The sequence below is a fragment of the Syngnathus floridae genome, chromosome 13 (genome assembly GCF_059516105.1).
Source record: "Syngnathus floridae isolate MCC-2025c chromosome 13, RoL_Sflo_1.0, whole genome shotgun sequence".
NCBI lineage: Eukaryota > Metazoa > Chordata > Actinopteri > Syngnathiformes > Syngnathidae > Syngnathus > Syngnathus floridae.
In genome coordinates, this window is record NC_142425.1 from 4,555,012 (window position 1) to 4,569,583 (window position 14,572).

Consider the following 14,572-nt stretch of genomic DNA (forward strand, 5'->3'; position numbering starts at 1 on the left):
AGTTTCTTTCGATTGCTCTCGACACAGCTCGCAATGGTAGCGAGGCGTGCTATGCCATATATGCTTCCGTGGTACCAGTTTGGCCCACAATTCAGATTTAGAATACAACAGTTAGACATTTGAGCACCTCCACGTCAGCGGGTGTCAGTTTGCAGTTCCTGACGAGCATGAGGGTGATCATGTCCAGCGTGGTTTCATCCAGACGTTTACGCAGGACCTTCACCAGCTCGTCTGTAATCTCAGGACCTATGGAGCACAGACAATATTCAGTGGAATTTCTTTGACATGACAGTGACATGACAGGTCGCTTGTTACCTGCGTTGCCCACACCATGCACGAGCAGCAGGATGTGCTTGTCCACCTGGCCCACTGGACGAGAACCCTCCAGAGACGACCTGGAACCCTGAGAGCCCAAAAAACAGCCACCGGTATGTGATTCAATTTTGGAGCAATCAGACAAATCTATGTAATTCGTTTGTCTGGAAATGACAAAATAGGAATAGATCCAACTTTTGAAAAGATTGGAAAGATTTCAACATTGAGCTAGAGGCATGAAAAGATTTCTTTTTTGAATGTACCAAGAGGTCTTCAGAGAACAACGGCTCCTGACTTCTGGACAGGCTGAGGGAGCGAGACGTGTGAAGCCCACCGTCCACGTCGGAGTATTTCCCCACTTGAGACGTCTCATAAAGTCTGCATAAATCAATGACCAAGATGAATTGCGAGGTTTGGGAAAGGCAACAGATGAACAAGACGTGTTCGCTGAGAGGTGTCACCAACCTGAGGTAGAAGACGGATTTGGTGGTACGCTCCTGGTAGACATACATGTTCTTCCTGTTGCCCACGCAGAAGGAGTTGAGCACGGAGCGTAAAGCCTGGATGGCTGAGATGACAAAAAGAAAAATCAAAGACACTCATGCAGCATCTGAGTGCAAGATGTGATTTGCTGTGTTTCTTGATCATAGACTTGCCTACCTCTGGACACGCCCATGTTAGATCCCATCTTAAGTCTCGGGTGTATGTGGATGATGGTGCTCCACACCACCTCGCAGGAAAAGTGTCCTGGGATGAATTGCATTGTGGCAGCCAGGTAATCTCTGGCCTGGTAGCTCTCCTCAGCGTGGTAATCTACAACACAGAGCGCTGTTCATTTCCGAACGTCAAAGCAAGGAGACGGTGGACGCCAACTGACCGTCTGAGGGGTTGCGCCTCTGCCTGTACGCAGACTCGCTCTTCCAGATGTCCTCCTCGCTCTCTGCCACCAGCAGGGAATTACACATGTGGCTGTCATGAAGGTCCTGCAGCAGCATGCGCTGGTTGACTCTGCGACACAGCTCTCCTATCTTCTTCACCGCCAGCTGGTGCAGTTGTAAATATTCCGGCAGCTCGTGCTTGTCCACCCTGCTCTCCTGCTCCTTCATGCTCAACTCCTGTTCCTCACTCACACTCCTGCAAACATTCAACATAAAGCTACAACTCTCTGGCTCACACACAAACCACGAGTAATGTTTGGAAGGTTCCTGAGGAACAATCTCACCTGGAATGCGAGTAGACTTTGACTCTGTCCGGGTAGATCTTAGCTATGAGCCAGAAGTCGGGCATCAGTGGGGTCTGACTCTCCTGCTCATCCAGGGTGGGACTCTCACACTCTGAGTCGCTGCTACCGCCATCGTAGCCTGAAAGAAAAAAAAGAACCCTAAGCAATATGTAAATGAGGGGAGTTCCACAGGGTTTGATGCAAGGGCCCCATGCATTTGATATGTATAATGTAACAACATATACGTAAGTGAGCATGAGATCCTTTTTTGATGGATTTCGAACTCACCTTGCATGTCAGAATCCAAACTTCCTTGGCTTGAGATGATGCTCTGCACACGACTCGGCCTCAACTTGCCGAAGCCTGCGAAAAAGTTTATTGCTCAGCACCTCTAAACAAGATTGGAGGGTTGGATGAAGCAATAAGCATATTGCTTATTTGGGGCGACACATTGGACCTTGTCTGGCTCACACTGAATTTCGAAACAGTGCTCAGGCCTTTTCTGCACTATGGGGTGGACTCACTTTGAGAGGCCGACTGCACCGACTCGGCTAGGCTGATGCTGGAGGGGGTCTTGGGGGGTGAGGTGAGCTCGCTCAACATCTGAAGGCTCACCGAACTCTGCGCGTTACCACCATCGCTCTTCACGACCGGCTCGCCGACCTCCACCATGGCCTCTCCGTTGGTTTCAGCAGTGACATTGGTGGCCTGCGGGTAAACAATTTTTATTATTGGTTAGAGTCCCTGACACGTCTTCATTTTTATTATTTTTCCTCACTCTATCTAACATGCACACACTCACAGCGGATATGGGACACTCTAAAGGGACGACTCCCGCGATAGCTTCACAATTATATTAGATACTCGTCAGTACTCACATATTCAGATGTTATCTTTAAACAAGAGAATCTCTTACCACGTCGTCGGCATCGGCCTGGCTCTCCAAGGGTGACTCTTCCTGAGGTGCTGCCCTGTTTATGGTGTTGTTCTCCGACAGCCTCTGCATCCTCCGAGGATGCAGCCGGCTCAAAGACGCGTAATAGAAGTTGTCCTGCTCGCTTTTGAGCACATAGCCAGAGAGTGCTATGCGACGGAACTCCTGCAGGGAGCGCAACACACATTGCAGGGTACTGTTTTCAGTTTGGAATGGAGAACCCATATGCAGTGGTGCCTTGAGATAATTAAGTCAAGAAGTGGAAGTGGTAATAAACAGATTGACATCTCTTTTTTTAAGAGGAATTTGCTATCTGCTAAATTGTTGCTTGTAAGTTGAAATGAGGGAAGAAAAACCTTGTCTCAAATCTAAAAATAAAACAAAAAAAACACACAAGATGGGTAACTCATTGAAATTCAGGACTACAGACAGCAACTTCTGCTGCCCTGTTGTGTCCAGAGTAATTGTGACAACTACTTTCCGAGTGCAAAAGCAGCAGTGGCGAGCAGAGCAACTTGCCTCCTTGAACCTGTCCAACGACTGTTCAGGCCTGAAGACAAACTGCAACGGGACATCCTCACTGCGACAGTGCGGGCGTCCGGCTGAGCCAACGACGTGCTGTGCCACCTTGAGCAGCGTGGCGGGGCCGATGGTGCGCGAGCGGCGCAGGGCAGACACGATCTCGTCCTCCAGCAGCCAGCGGATCTGATGGGGAGGTAACAGCAAAGGACGTTTGGTGCCTTCTATAGGCAGGAGAGCATCACTGCACACTTACCTCATCCATGGTGGCTAGAATGGCCAGCTTGTGAGGAAGCGGAAGCTTGGACAAAGGCTCGCCACAGACCCTGACAAAGGAGAGCACACGTTACATTTTTGCCTTTGTCTCCGCGCCAACAAATGAAATCATCTGCCTCTATTTTGAGATCCACACTCACATGTCCACATCGGCCCCCTTTAGTCCCTCCAGCACGGCCGACAACTCGTCGTCCGACCGATACGATGATGGCTGACCCGGAGAACGGTTCAAGGACACGCTGCTCTCAGACGTGTACCTGCGGGTATACGTACACGACGCAATGAGTATTTTATGTAATCGCCGCTTAGAACGCCACCGCTTCACCTGGTGTGATGAATGTCAGCCATGACTTCGATCTCCACGGGAAGAGTGAGGACAAAGATGTCCAGCGTGACCGAGAGCTCGTTCAGGTCCAGCAACTGCGAGGCCTCGGCATATTCCAGGCAGGAAATGATCTCACCTGGAGGCACAACATTCACAGGTTCTAAACTTTACAACCTGTTTCTGTGTTTTTGCCCTTCCCTCACGCTAAATGGTGCATTGTAGGTTGTGTATCAATAAAGTTGTTGGGGAATGAATTAAACGCACAAGTGAAGCCATCGCTGTACATATTTGAACAAAGATTGGCAATTTTTGCATTCTCAAGATCGCCAGTGGCGATATTTGGACCCGACTCACCGAGGCAGGTGGGCAGGGTGTGTATGGGGGTGGATCCATGGCAGCTCTTGGCACTGACTGAGCAGGTGACATGCAGGAAGAGCGGCGGCATGTCCATCTCCGGCCCCTCCGCCTCCAGCAGGGAGTCTCCTTCTTCCAAGATGCTGAAGGAATCTTGGTCCTGATCCTGATTGACTGTGTTGGAGTCCGAGTGCGAGCGGTCCTCGCTGGCGCTGAGGCTCCTGATGCTGCCGCCACTGGGCTGCTCCTTGTATTCCACGACCAAGTCGTTGTCGCTCTCAGTGGTGATGCAGCCGCCGGACGTCATTTCTACAAACACAAGGTGCCGTATTGCAAAAGGCGAAAACAAAACGTGGGACGGGATCCTAGGTGTTGGGATGAAGCTCACCGTCTTCAGTGGCTTGCTCGGCCTCGGACACCATCTCTTCACAGGGCCTCACCTCCATTTCACCGTCCTCCGAGTCCTCCTGGAGAAGCCAAAACATCGCATCACATATTCACACGGACGTGATGTAACATAAATGCATACAACATTGTGGAGTGTAGTCATATCAGAGTTTACAGGGAAAAATAGACTGAAATGTTGCGTAGCCCTCCCAAACATTAATATAGACTGGCACAAATTTGTGGAGCAACCGCATCTGTCTAGGGGGGGGGGGGCATTATTATATTGGAGAAATGTAGCAAAATAAATCTGGACAGTCTGGACATTTTAAAAAAAATGTGGTAGTTCCCCAGATCGTAAATATAACATTGTGTAGCAATCACATCTCCCGATGAAAAGAGACTTTGAGGAGGTGAATGTGGATGACCTCACCTCCTTCTTGGAAGATGGCAGGCAATAATAGAAATAATGTGGATTGGAAGGCACGGGTTTGAAATACTGGAACACGATCCCCAGGAACTTTTCCTGCAAGGGTTGAAGCGTTTCACGATCAGCGCAACAACAGCGTGATATGTGCCTGCTCACTCGTGTGCAATATTTCACCTGAATTATTTTGTGCACGTCCGGACACACGTCACAGATAGGATGCGTCTGGAGCAAGTCCAAGGGGAATGCCGCCATCTTACCGGAGACCTCCCGAGGGGCGGGACATCCAGATTCTGCTTCACTGGCGTCTTGCATCTCAAAACTTTTAATTTAATTTAATATAATTATTAATGTAGAAAAAAAGTGAAAGGTTTTGAAATTTGAGAAAAAAAAAAAGAATCTCCACGTGACTAAACTATTTCTTTTTACCTTGACAAGGAGGCCACGGCAGATTTGACGTCAGCTCGATCCTCCTCGGCCTCTCCGACGATGAAGGTGGCCGACCTTCCAGGGGCTTTCGGTTGCTGAGTCCAGGCTGGAAGCTGGCCGTTCTCCCGGAACAGCCGGATGTGTCCGCATAGGGCCTGCAGGAAGGCTGTGATATCAATCTCCTGTAGGGACTCCTCGCAGTAGTCCATGGCTATCAGGACGTCCTGGGAGCTGATGCTGAGCGATTGCTGGAGGCTCCGGTAGACACCTGAACGCCACACACAAGATAGACAGTCCCTTATAACATGCTTTCATGCAGAGAAAAAGAAATGGCCTTTGACAATTAACAGGGTGATTGAGAAAGTATACACAGACACCTTTTGCGAAGCTCTGCTGGTAGTGTTCCTGGAGCAGGCTGCAGTAGTGGGCCAGCTCCTTGTGCTTGTGAGGCTGTGCCAGAAGGTCAGTCCAAGGCGACGGGCTGCTGCGGTCTTGAGACAGCGACCTGTCGGGACACAGCGGGACGGAATTGACTGGGATACTTCCAAAAATTCACAACTGATGGCTGGTGTTTTCACAAAATCCACTCCATTGCGTTAGTCTTGATCATTACAGCAGTCATAAGCGTCCCTCCCAAACCATGACGCAGCTCTTGTATTGGCCTTCCCGGTGTACCTAATCACGTGACGGGTGAGTCGACGTGCTTTTTTTTTTTTTTTTTTTTTGGCGCAAAAATGCAGCGTGCGTGTTGGGAAAAAGCACTCCTGACGCAGACGAGAACAAGCAACTCTTCTCACCTGGACTTCATCTGCAGAAACATCTGCAGCTGCTGAGCCTCTTGAGGTCTACTCAGTCACGAGGACAATCACAGACACAATCGACATTTACAATTGGACATTTTTACAGTGACCGTGAGTTGGTATTTATTAACGAATTTAACTCACGGCAAACTTTGGTAGACTGATCCACCTAATGTGTGTTGTGCATGGTGTTTGATGACTGTTTGGAATTTTGGGGTGTGCGAGAATCATTTTTGTCTTAAATGAATGGCGCAGATGTACCTGAAGAAGACGTCCCGGGGATGTCGGTTGGCTGCGGGGTGGACCAGCTGCTCTTTGAGCAGCTCCAGGCAGCAGTTGTAAACGTAGACGGGACACTTGAGCTGCGTACCGGTACTTTGCTGGGACAGCTGGCGGCCCAGGAAGCCGCCGCTGTGGACGCCACAGCGCTGCGGCTCAGAGAAATGAACTTTGTCACCCAAATCTACAACACACACATTTTGGTTTTAACCAGAAGAATATGTGAGTGCTGATGCATACGACTCAGGAAATGTCCACTTGCACCTGCCAAAAAGTGACCTGAGCCGGGCGTTTCGGTCTGGTTTTCCAACATCCCACTATCCCAGCCGTCCGACGTCAGGGCTTCAGCGGGCATGCCGGGTCCGCTCGGCCCTTCCAAGGGTGACGAGGCAACGGGTGAAGTGGCATCGAGGTGCCCGCTGCTTGAGCTTCTTCTCATCTCGCCGGTGGATCCGGACGGTGAATTGGCCTGTGACTTATTGCCGGGCGTCAGCGTGTCGTCCTCTTGTGTGCTGACATTACTCAAAGGTTCCGCCTCCAGATCTGAGTTCATCAGCATCAAAACATCTGGCGAGAAAAAACGCAGACTCGTTTGTACGTTGTGGTAGTTTGTCAGTAGGCGAGAATATCAATGTGGCACCTGTGAAGGTGGCTGGGAGAAAGGTGAGCAGGATCTGCTGGGAACTTATGTGCTTGACGTAACACCTCCACTGGGGCACAGAGCAGATCTGCCCCGCCAGCGAATGCTCATCATACGCCAGGTCGGCGTTGGCCAAACTCTGATGGTCAAACACGCCCCAAACATCCAACAGATCTTAGAATACGGAAGAAAACGCTTTCTAGCCATTTCCTGGCCAAAATTTACATTACGATACGTTTTTTGTTTTTACATGTTAATTATATTTAAATCTGTATCCATAAAAAAAAGACTGTTCTATCTTCGGGGTGCGCTAACGCACGAACATGAAAAATAAATTTGTGCGTTCAGTACTGCTTTTGTTTTGGAGCAGGATTACCTGTAAAGTGCTGGTGGATTCCGTCATCTCTTTACTGCTGCCATTTAAGTGAAACGCTGACATCACTTCCTGTCTATCAAGAGGCCTCGTGAAATCTTCTGCTGGGGGGGAAGAAAGAAAAAAAATATTATAAAACCGGTGTGATGGTGATGGGCCGGTAAAGTCTCACCCTTGATGACGGGCAGGGGGAAGGGAGCGCAGCGGCCGTCACGTTCACGCTCCAGGACGTGACGCACAAAGGCAGCGTGGTCATCAATAGTTAAGGGAATCTCACGGTCAGTGAGCTCCTGCTCCAGGCTGCTGTGGAGTAGGCCCAGGAGTAGTTCGTTCGGCAGGTAGGTGCCACTCCGCAGTTGCTCGTCTGACTCCACCTCTGGATGGATACATGATGCGCAAAACAATGGCAACGTTTTGGAAAGGTCGTTATTCATAGCTTAATAGGCCCGGAATGTACGCGTGTAGCTGGCAAAAAAAAAAATACCTGTGCTGAATGTAAGGAAGAAGAGCTCCACCTGTTGGCATTTGGGTAGAAGTTGAATGAGATCAAACTGGAAAGGAACCATCTGAATGCTCTCCTCAGAGGCAGAAGGATCTCCTGAAATCAGATGGGAAGTGACACGCCCACATCAGCACGGCTAAAGGTGGCTGATGAAACAATCCATCAAGTCTGCACTATACAACAGCTACGCTCTGATTGGATTGCAGTTTTTTGGGTTTTGCACTCGGAGTCAGATCAATAAATGAAATGTGGATGTCTTGCCCAAAATGAATGGAATGATCAATGAAATGATCAATTTGTTCACTAAAGCGTAGAGCTGCCATCCAAATAAAGGCAGCTGTTGGAAATGAAGGCAGAGAAGAAGCTTGGTCACCTGTGCTGTCCTTGAGTCCAGCAGGTACAGAGCAGACCTGGTCTTTGTTCTGACACAGCTGACTCAGGTACTCAAATGTCATCATAGTGGACATGCAGGCTAAATCTCTGGGGAAGATCTGGGTGAGGGAAAAAAAACAAAACAAAACAGCAAAGTCACTTGGCCAATGGGGGGAACAACATCGCAAATAAGATTAGCGGCATGACTCACGGCTTGAGGCACTTCCTGGTAGGTGAGGCCTAGCAGGTGGCGATGTTGCTCCGAGCAGTTGGCGATGGTGCCGCTCTGAGGCTCCACCCAGCACTCGGTCACCAGGTTGAGCTCCACGTCCACGTCCACCGCCTCCACCTCCGTATCATTGTCGTCATCCGTGGAGAAGCTGTGACATTCGGCGCGACTTTATTGGCGAACGCCGCAGATCGTCAAATGAACATGTGAAGGAGTTGCTACCTGTCCTTGCTGGAAGTCACGTGAGGCGGGAAGAGGATGTACTGGACAATGCACGAGTGACTTTCTCGCTCAGAGTCGGCTGACACGCCCTAGCGCAAACGTACAATGTGGTCAGAGTAACCATGGATAATGAGCCACATGCTGCTTCACCAAAATGATTAAGATCCATTCACATTTTACTGCACAATGTATGTTTATGCATATATTTTCTTCACTTGTCAACTATTATTTGGGGACCTTCGCAGCCTTTTCCTTTGTCTTTCACCTTCATGGGCAGCTCAATGACCATGTTGACAATGCCTTCTCCACTGGCGGCAAAATGAAAACCCTCTGACAGGCGGATCCTTCACAAAAAAAAAAACCTCAGCGTCAGTGTGCTTGAGCAGAACAGAGCCAAAGACAAAAAAGTGGTGCTTTGAGATACAAGCGGAATTAGTTTTGTGAGCGTGCTCGTAATTCAAATCTTCTTTCCCCGCTGAAATAAATGGAAAGGCCATTCAAATGGTCCAGCCTCAGCCCCAAAACACAAAAACAGTTTTTCTCTCTACAAATCGAACATGGGGTGAGTCATATGTCAAGGTACGCTTTGGACTCACTCGGACAGCATTGAGAGGATGTGGGAGACTGCCTGCATGGCCATGGCGGGACCCTGACTGCTTTGCACCGCCCACACCCAGCGCCGGTGCAGGAAGTAGCGGGACAGCGAGGCCAGCGTGGACGAGGCAGCACGGTTGCCCGCCACGTTGAGGGGCGCCGCCCCGCCGGAGGGCTGCAAAGACGAGTTCTCCATGCTGAAGATGAAGGGTGTCCTGAAGTCCAGGGGCAGCTTCTCGTATCTGGAGAGAACGTCCAAAACAGTCAGCATTTGAGTCTATTTGTTTGTTGATGTTTAATTTCTTTTTTTTTTTTTTATAAATATCGGTTGTGTGTGCTTCCACGCCAACCTGATGAGCAGCTTCTCAAGTGGCTTGTTGAGCACCACCACGCACGGCCGGTCCGACAGCGCCTGTTTGGGGGTGGAGAGGGCGGGCGACTTGGACGGCGATGGCTGGCCCGCGGCCACCTTCCTCTTGGTTTTGGGTGTGGCCTCCTTGCTTTGGATGCGGTGCGGGAAGCGCAGCTTGAGGATCTGCTCACGGAGCTCATCCACAATCTGATTGGCCGGGGACACACAATGGAAGCTGGCTCTTTATACATATTTATCAACATGTAGTGTATCATTCCAATATCCAACTTTTCACATGTATTCCTAATGTTGCTATATTACAAGAAAAAATATATAAGTATTACTAAGAAAAAATATCCAAGCAATATCAAATATAACATTTCATTCCACAATTTGAGAATCTAGTCTAATCTAATTTAGTGTATCACAACATGTTAAAATCGTTTTGCCACTGGTAAAGTGCTGAGAGGTCCTGCTACCTTGTTTCGAACGTGTGCCGGCGTTCCGATGGGGAAGCCCAATCGCAGAACCATGCAAGGGGTCTTAGAGATGAGTCGGACCAGATAGAAGGAGCTGGGGGACTGCTCCAGAGAACTGTGGAGACACATTACAATACTGTGGAAGTCACACGTCGAAAAAACAAATACACATTTAAAGGCTCCCTCCGTTGAGTTTATACTTTACAGCCCTTTAAGCAATGCAATGAACATAAACGGTGCAGCAAAGCATGTAGACCGAGAATAGCTCTTGACATAAACATTCTTTATCCTCATTATAGGAGGACCGTGATTAGTTTAGGGTTGGAATGAACTATTATTTCAGAAATTGCTGTCTGTCACTAAATTCAATTAATCGAATAGGAAAACAAATAATTTCCATCAACAACAGTAAACGTTTTCATGAGTTCCTCAACAGGCTCAATGTGGGTATTATCATCATCGTGGTCATTGTCATCACCTGTATATAAGTTTGACGTAGGAGTAGCCCTCCACCAGCACAAAGCTGCTCCAGTCCCTCAGCAGCGAGGTGAGTGCAGAGTGGGAGATGCGACACTGGATGGTGCTGTACCGTCCGTTGTTGCCCGCTGTGTGCAGGTGTTTGGGCACCGGCCTGCGCGCACACAAACACTCCACTGAGCACATACGGCAACACAAAGTGCTTGTTGAGTGTCTGCCGGTGTGTCTCACATGTCGTGTTCCAGGATAATGGCAATGCGGTGCATATGCAGCCACCTTTGCCAGAAGTTGGCATCCATGGAGAGGATGGGCTTCCAGTAGGAGGCGAACTGCGACTGCGACGAGTCTTTGGAGCCTCCGTGCTGCAGGGACAGAACCTGGAAAAAGCAAAAGCAGCTTACAGCAGCTGTCAATCAACCATCCTGTGTTGGTTTCATCATAAAACAAATACCTAGTCAACGACAAGAATCAACATACTGCACATTTGTATTCAATGCTTCGATGAATGGCTGGATAGAAAGATCGATTCAATAAATATTGGATGGCTGCAGCCCTGGACAAAAGCAATTGTCGCTGTCAAGCAAATGTCACCGCGCATCAAATTATCCGAATGCGCGAAGCCGCAGAAGACGCAAATAAAAACAGACAAAGTGGCTTCCATTGTTGTCGGGATTACCGGCGTGGTGGATCCAGGCGGGACGTAGAAAAGCGGCACTCCGTTTTTGGTGCTCTCCGGGATGGTGTAGTTCTCTGGAACCGAGTTGAAAGACTGCAGGTGTACCAGCATCTGATCCGTCTGGTTGATACTGAAATGACGCCAGCGGTTGATCACTCGACGTCAAAGTGACCCGGGTGCTTGTGCACTACCTCTGCAGAGTGTTCCAAAAGCGGCGAATGACCGAAGTGCGGTAGGGGCTGGTGATGGGCTTCCTCTGCGTGCAGCTAATGTCGTGCAGGATGTCGTAGCTGCCCTCCATGGTTACCTCCACCCGCGTGCTGCGCTTGGCGGGGTCCAGCGGCCACGGAGCCGACGCCACGTACTCGATGTGCATGTTGTGCTTCCACAGGAGCACCAGCTTCACCTCCAGCTGGCTCCCGCCTGAAAGCAGGCAAGACAGCTCAAGTCGCAGCCGCTCGCCACGGTGCCGGACCAACTTGCCTTTGGTGAGGCCGATCTCTCGAATGGTGTAGCCCTCCCTGAGCCTGACAGAAACCACGCTGATGAGGTGAGCGTGCACGTCCTTCTCCGTGTGCTTCTTCCTGCGCATGGCCAGCGCTGGGTTACCACTGGCGGACACCAGGTGCTCGTTGAACAGCTTGTGCTGGGACACTGCAAAACATACACAAAAAACCCAGAACCTTACATTTAAAAAATGAAGGAAAGAATTATATAGAATCAGGTTAGAACCCTTAACAATATACTAACTAGACAATTTGTAAATCACCTGACAAGAAAAAAACATACCTTTTTAACTTTTGGAGAAAAAAGACGTAAAAGGTTGTACTTTCACAAGGAAAGAAATCATAAAAAGTCAAGCTTGCAAGACCAAATTTAAAAGAAAATATGGACATTTACCAGCAAAAATTCTCAATCTAAAGCTCATTAAAAACAGGAAATAAATTCAGACAAGCTGTAATATTGAAAATGGCTAAAAATTTGTAACTCCACGGAAAAAAAAGTCATAATTAAATAAAGCAAAGTCATACATTTACGAGTCCTAATTTGCTAGAGGCCCACCGCTTAAGATGTCTGAGTTGATGGCATCGGGGGTCTTGAGGAAAGAGTACTTGAGGAAGGCCTTGTGGTAGGTGTTCATGTCGTGGCTCTCCAGGTCCAGCGGAGGACAGTTAGGCAGGTAGGACCCGAAGGTGGCCACAGAGATGAACTTCATCAGTTCCACGTTGGGGATGTAGCCAAAGCTGCAGTCGTACGAGTACGGCCCTCCCACCTAAACGGCCGCACGCCCGATGACCTCGTCACATTGCAATCGGTGGAGCGCAATGAGCAATTCACATAGAGACAAGTGGAGTGAAAACCTGCACAAAGGAGCATGTGATGGTTGCGCTCCTCAGCTGGTTGAGCAGCGTTTCACACACGACGACATCGGGGACGCTCATCACGCCGTCCGTGATGATGATGATGCCTGGAAGTGGTTAGGCCCGTGTTGACACACCAAAAGAGTGAGACAAGCAGCGAGGGCGGCCGAGCTCACCAGCGCTGGAGTTGGAAGGCAGCAGCTGCAGTGCCAGAATGCCCTGCCGCACCATGCTGACCAGGCCCATGTCTGCTGACACCACGGAGATGCTCGGCCTCCTGAGAGGCTGATCCTCTGCGCCGTTGCCATGGAGACCGCACTCCAACGAGCACTTGATACAAGATGAGAATAAATTATTATTATGAGGGAAAAAAATGTCCCGCTCACGACTTACACTTTCATGCTGCTGATTGAGAACGTGGGCAATGTTGCTCTCCACCGCTTTGAGCTGCTGGTAGATGTGATGCAGAAAGTGGCCCAGGTCCGTTCGCTCCAGTTGACATCCCTGCACCAGGACCTGCAGAAGCCCTACAAGTTGAGCCAACATATACGCTTGGGCACCGGGGAGGGCGGGACAGTGAGACCTGATGGGACGCGAGGCCGAAAATGGAGGAGTAGACCAGGATGGTGGTGAAGATCTTTGGCGTGAAGAGCTGCTGGGTGCCCGGGACCATGAAGGGTTGGGCGAGACCCGCTAGACATCTGGACAAGGCATGGAAAACCTCGTCGAAAATCATCTCCCCTGTGCTGTCATCCTGCGAAATGGTGCATCCGTTAGCAAGTTAGCATCCTAATACAAAGCTAGGGAAAGCATTTGCTTATATACTGAATTCAGACTGATTTAAAAAAATCTCAAATGGCTACTTAAGAGTGTGTAATGGTTTAAGGTGCAGTTCGTAGGCGAGGGACTCACCACGATCCCTGTGGACGGGCTGAGGTCCAGCTCGATGATGAAGCGATACCTGCGTGCCAGGAAGGTGGCGTGAGTGGAGGGCACCAACAGGGCAGGCTGGGCAGCATTGGGGCACGGGTGTGGCGGCGGGTCCCGGTGCCATCCTTTGGGTAAAACACTGAGCAAGTCCAACTCGTTGGCAGAGTTGAGCTGCAATGGAGAGGAAGACAGCGGTCGGTCGCTGGATGGTGGGAACGTAAACAAAGAGGAGAAGAAGCTCACCAGCTCCGGCATGGACGCAGGCCTGATGACTTGGTTGAGTTTCCCGAGAAACCAGGCCAGACGCACATTCCTGGAGATGCTGTACTCCTCCTTCATCAGCAGGTAAATATGCTCAGCATCTTCCACCTGGACACATGACATTGACGTTTTTTGTTTTGCCCAAAATCAAATTCCTGATTCGACCCATTCATAAAAATAAACAATGACATTATACAAAACAAGCTTTGCTCGCTGCATTAAATTTCTACTGATAGTTGAGGGTGCTGTTAGTGGTGGAGTTCTGCAGCTTACAGGTAGTTTAGGATAAAGTAAGTAACTGAGAGTTACGGCGGTCCCGTGCTATCGGTATACGGCACTTCCATGACATCATGACTGACGTTGTGTCGCCATATTTTCCCGCCTATTTTTAACATGACTAATTAATGAATGACACCTTGAAGAAGTCCCTCAAACACACTGACACAAGTTGAACCTCATCAACTCACACTCACGTTAGGTGTCGAGCACAAGCGAGGTGGCAGCCATTAAATACGAGTTTTTGTTGACAGTGTCAAAATGTGATGCTACTTAAATCCACTTGCTTGGATGTTAGTTGATGGCAAAACAGGAACAACAGTGAAATTAAGCCAGTGCATCACTTCTGTCGTTGCAACAGCATTTGTTGGGCTCAACTCACCTCAGTGTCCTGTCTCTCTGCCATGCCGTGCGTGGCATAAGGACCGCGGGGATGTTGGCGGTCGTCAAAACGATCAATTTGGAACTTGCTTGGGTCGAAACTGGCGTCTTGTTTGTCATGTAGACGGTCTATGGACACCCGTCTTCTTCGCGCTCACTACTGGCGGTTGGATTAGAACTAAC

General features: G+C 49.4%; 1 protein-coding gene across 7 annotated transcripts in view; it reads right to left on the reverse strand.

Moving 5' to 3' along the window:
- The window catches only part of szt2 (SZT2 subunit of KICSTOR complex), a 26,632-nt gene extending 12,104 nt beyond the window's left edge, over positions 1-14,528 (reverse strand). For 3 of the 7 annotated variants that reach the window (XM_088395240.1, XM_088395243.1, XM_088395236.1), the window contains exons 1-45: positions 14,391-14,528; positions 13,715-13,840; positions 13,454-13,642; positions 13,125-13,295; positions 12,718-13,057; positions 12,542-12,648; positions 12,243-12,453; positions 11,664-11,834; positions 11,372-11,603; positions 11,181-11,310; positions 10,736-10,881; positions 10,506-10,658; positions 10,028-10,142; positions 9,547-9,755; positions 9,199-9,438; positions 8,868-8,946; positions 8,603-8,691; positions 8,363-8,531; positions 8,153-8,270; positions 7,762-7,875; positions 7,450-7,653; positions 7,281-7,381; positions 6,905-7,043; positions 6,529-6,831; positions 6,247-6,448; positions 5,563-5,690; positions 5,186-5,453; positions 4,934-5,078; positions 4,763-4,855; positions 4,334-4,412; positions 3,946-4,254; positions 3,592-3,727; positions 3,407-3,523; positions 3,247-3,316; positions 2,991-3,176; positions 2,454-2,636; positions 2,062-2,245; positions 1,826-1,900; positions 1,538-1,676; positions 1,193-1,449; positions 976-1,128; positions 781-883; positions 579-693; positions 316-403; positions 128-246 (exon numbers count right to left, since the gene is read on the reverse strand). In XM_088395240.1, coding sequence (XP_088251366.1) covers positions 128-246; positions 316-403; positions 579-693; positions 781-883; positions 976-1,128; positions 1,193-1,449; positions 1,538-1,676; positions 1,826-1,900; positions 2,062-2,245; positions 2,454-2,636; positions 2,991-3,176; positions 3,247-3,316; positions 3,407-3,523; positions 3,592-3,727; positions 3,946-4,254; positions 4,334-4,412; positions 4,763-4,855; positions 4,934-5,078; positions 5,186-5,453; positions 5,563-5,690; positions 6,247-6,448; positions 6,529-6,831; positions 6,905-7,043; positions 7,281-7,381; positions 7,450-7,653; positions 7,762-7,875; positions 8,153-8,270; positions 8,363-8,531; positions 8,603-8,691; positions 8,868-8,946; positions 9,199-9,438; positions 9,547-9,755; positions 10,028-10,142; positions 10,506-10,658; positions 10,736-10,881; positions 11,181-11,310; positions 11,372-11,603; positions 11,664-11,834; positions 12,243-12,453; positions 12,542-12,648; positions 12,718-13,057; positions 13,125-13,295; positions 13,454-13,642; positions 13,715-13,840; positions 14,391-14,414 — 7,029 coding nt within the window. In that variant the 5' untranslated portion in view covers positions 14,415-14,528. The remainder of the gene's footprint in view (positions 1-127; positions 247-315; positions 404-578; positions 694-780; positions 884-975; positions 1,129-1,192; positions 1,450-1,537; positions 1,677-1,825; positions 1,901-2,061; positions 2,246-2,453; positions 2,637-2,990; positions 3,177-3,246; positions 3,317-3,406; positions 3,524-3,591; positions 3,728-3,945; positions 4,255-4,333; positions 4,413-4,762; positions 4,856-4,933; positions 5,079-5,185; positions 5,454-5,562; positions 5,691-6,246; positions 6,449-6,528; positions 6,832-6,904; positions 7,044-7,280; positions 7,382-7,449; positions 7,654-7,761; positions 7,876-8,152; positions 8,271-8,362; positions 8,532-8,602; positions 8,692-8,867; positions 8,947-9,198; positions 9,439-9,546; positions 9,756-10,027; positions 10,143-10,505; positions 10,659-10,735; positions 10,882-11,180; positions 11,311-11,371; positions 11,604-11,663; positions 11,835-12,242; positions 12,454-12,541; positions 12,649-12,717; positions 13,058-13,124; positions 13,296-13,453; positions 13,643-13,714; positions 13,841-14,390) is intronic. The other 4 variants (XM_088395241.1, XM_088395239.1, XM_088395237.1 and 1 more) reach the window with 4 other exon arrangements.
- Between the last annotated feature and the right edge of the window lie 44 nt (positions 14,529-14,572).